Consider the following 3356-nt stretch of genomic DNA (forward strand, 5'->3'; position numbering starts at 1 on the left):
TATATATATATAATATATATATATATAATATATATATATATATATATATATATATATATATAATATAATGGAAACGAAGGATTTAAAGGATCAAACAGTACTCATTGTAAGTGTTCTGCAAGGCTTTTGGCTATCTGCAGAACAGTGGTTGAATTTAGGGTATAAATTAATGTTGCTAGTACAGGACTGGTACAAATCCAAAATTTGTACATTTGAGCCTGGCATTATTTGGACTTGGAGTGCAGGGATCTGGAACAAATACCACAAGTTAATCTATCCAATACTCTAATGACTGCCATTTCATTGTTTTGCATACAGGTAATACTTTAATTGATTTTACAGAAATGTTTGTTTTGATTATCAGTTACAGAAGCTGAGGCTACAGCGACCACAACGACGACCACCAAATTTGTTGATGGCCAACCTGTACAGTTGGAAGATGGCAGTACTGCTTACCTTCATCACCATCACAAAGGTATGGCTATTCAACTATAAGAGGTTGGGTTCTATAGATTTAAAATCTTTGGATTATTAATTGTAGTATTAGTATTAGTACCGTTGACAAGATAAGAACTTTGAAACTTTGTGAGAATGTGAAAAAAAAAGAAAAACTTGAGGGTTTAGGACTTGAACATATCTTTGTAATTGCACTAATAAGTGCCATCTTCATTTTCAGAGGGTCTTCAAGCAGTGCAGTTAGAAGATGGAACTACAGCTTACATTGCTCACACTGCACCTCAGGCATTGTTCAGTGACACTGCAAATCTGGATGATGGTGAAGGACTCAATTTGGACCATCTTAATTCACATGTGAGTCATAGAAGAAACGTAATTTTATCCTTTGTCACATTCCAAATTCCTAAGACGAAGTATTGTGGTAATAATTATTTAAATTTTTCTTTATACCATTGATTTCTTCTTTCTGTGTCTTTCTGCCTGGAGACTGGAGTTCGATGTGCCATCCTTCACTCACTGGATCCTTGTCAAACCATCCGACCTGTGACAGCATGGAGCAGAGGCATTAGATGCTGATGATTTCTAAATGTAGGGGTTTCTTTATTTCAGCAGACTTTACTGTTGTTTTAGTCTCCCAACATTAAAACAAATGAAATAAAATTCAGATCTAATGTAGAGTAATGTATAAATGTAGGAATATGATTCCTGCTGATCTAATTATCAAGACGTGAGTGGTCGAAACACGGCCATACTGCACATGGGTTTGAATATCTTTGTACGTAAGTTTTTTATTTGTCTCAGTCATTGGACAGCAGCCTTGCTGAGGCACAACCGTAACAGGTTTATTCGAACAAATTGACCACAGTACTTGTTTGTTTTTTTATTTTTAAGTTTGGTGCTTATCCTATTGGTCTCCTTTGCCAAACTGCTATGTTACAGGGATGTAAACAAACCAATACTGATTGTCACACGGTGGAGGGACAAACACAAAGATAGACAGACATACAAACACACACACACACACACACACACACACACACACACACACACACAGACAGACACACACGATGGGTTTCCTCTTATTTTCCATCTACCAAATTCACTCTCAAGGCTTTGGTAATTCCAGGGCTGCAGTAGAAGACATTTGCCCAAAGTGCCACACAGCGGAACTGAACCCAAAACCATGTGGTTGCAAAGTGAGCTTCTTAACCACACAATGATGCCTGTACTTATAGCCACGCCTTGAAATATAAATAATTCATTTATTAATTGGTGTGTTTAAGTAATTCCAAATCAAGCAACACTGGCGGATGTGACAGAAATTCTTATATGACATAACGAGTTAAGTTATGGTGATCTTCTATCAGCCTCATCTTTCTTTTATTCTTGTTTTACTGGTTATACTTTGGTGCTGCCTTTGAGAGTTTAGTTACGTACATCTCTCTCCACTTGTCTCTACTGGCTTCTTTGTTCTTGTAAAAATAGATGTGAAGTGGTTATAGGCATGAAGGGAGATAATTCAATAGAATATTTATGTAACCCAGGGTATTCATTTTCGGATGTATTGATCTTTACCGGATATAAACATACAAATATAAACACAGGCATGGCTGTGTGATTAAGAAGGTTGTTTCCCAACCACTTGGTTCCAGGTTCTGTCCCATTGCACGACATCTTGGGTAAGTGTCTTCTAATATAGCCTTTGGCTGACCAAAGCTCTGTGAGTGGATTAGGTAGATGGAAACTGAAAGAAGCCTGTTGTATATATATGTGTGTGTGGGAGTGAGGTTGTATTAGCACGATCATGTGATGTATATGAAGGATGTCTAGTCGTATAAAGAAGTACCGAGCACTTGAAGTGGTGGAACCTGTCTGAGAGGGAGACCTAAGAAGATGTGAGACAAAGTGATGAAGATTAATCAAAATAATTTGAATCTCATGAAGGAGATTGACAAACATCTGCAATAAGTGGGACATGTGGTGTTGAAGAAACTCTCACCACCCATACATGCATAGAAAATCTATCATTAAAATGGTAGCAGTGATGGAAGTTGTATTGTGTAGGCTGTCTACATTTAGGTCACTCATCCCATTCCTTGTATGTCCCCATCTTATTCACATGTGAGTCATAAAAGAAATGTAATTTTATCCTTTGTCACATTCCAAATTCCTAAGATGAATTATTGTGATAATAATTATTTAAATTTTTCTTTATACTATTGATTTCTTCTTTCTGTGTCTTTATGCTTTCGTCTCCAATTACCATTAGGTGTTTCTTCTTTTAAATATATGTATCTGTGTGTGTGTGTGTGTGTTGGACTCTCCCACATCACCAGTTCTGCTTACCAAAAGTGGCCCACTTGGCACCGTGCATTCATTGCTTGTGCTCCATCGTATACATACATGCTGACATAACACATTCAACCAGGCATCTTTGATTCCTTTTTTTCCCCATACCCTCCATCTTCAGTGTCCATTTTTTTGGTACCATGTACTATTACTTCATGTATATATTTTTTCTATATTTCTTGGGCCCCAGGACTCATAAAACTAGTTACTTGGTTTTTATGGTTTATAAGTGGTTGGCATTAGGAAGGGCAACCAGCTGTAGAAACCAAGCCAAAGCAAATCATGGAACCGGGTACAGCTTCTGGCCTTGCCAACTTCTGTCAAATCATCCGACCCATACCAGCACAAAAAAACATCGTTAAATGGCAACGATGATGACCACAGCTGATCATAATCATAACAGTCTATTGCAGAGTTCAAGACCAGTAATTTTGAGGGGAGGGGGACAAGTTGATTACATTGACCTCAGTATTTGACTGGTACTTTATTTTATTGACCTCTAAAAGGATGAAAGACAAAGTTGACTTCAGTGGGATTTGAACTCAGACTAT

At 37.3% G+C, this 3356-nt stretch overlaps 1 protein-coding gene across 1 annotated transcript in view; it reads left to right on the forward strand.

Moving 5' to 3' along the window:
* Positions 1 to 3356, forward strand: part of LOC106878699 (zinc finger protein 76) — an 18307-nt gene that overhangs the window by 8488 nt on the left and 6463 nt on the right. The window contains exons 5-7 of the mRNA XM_052976486.1: positions 185 to 267; positions 365 to 475; positions 677 to 810. Of these exons, the coding sequence (XP_052832446.1) occupies positions 185 to 267; positions 365 to 475; positions 677 to 810 (328 nt within the window). The remainder of the gene's footprint in view (positions 1 to 184; positions 268 to 364; positions 476 to 676; positions 811 to 3356) is intronic.

The sequence above is a fragment of the Octopus bimaculoides genome, chromosome 24 (assembly GCF_001194135.2).
Source record: "Octopus bimaculoides isolate UCB-OBI-ISO-001 chromosome 24, ASM119413v2, whole genome shotgun sequence".
NCBI lineage: Eukaryota > Metazoa > Mollusca > Cephalopoda > Octopoda > Octopodidae > Octopus > Octopus bimaculoides.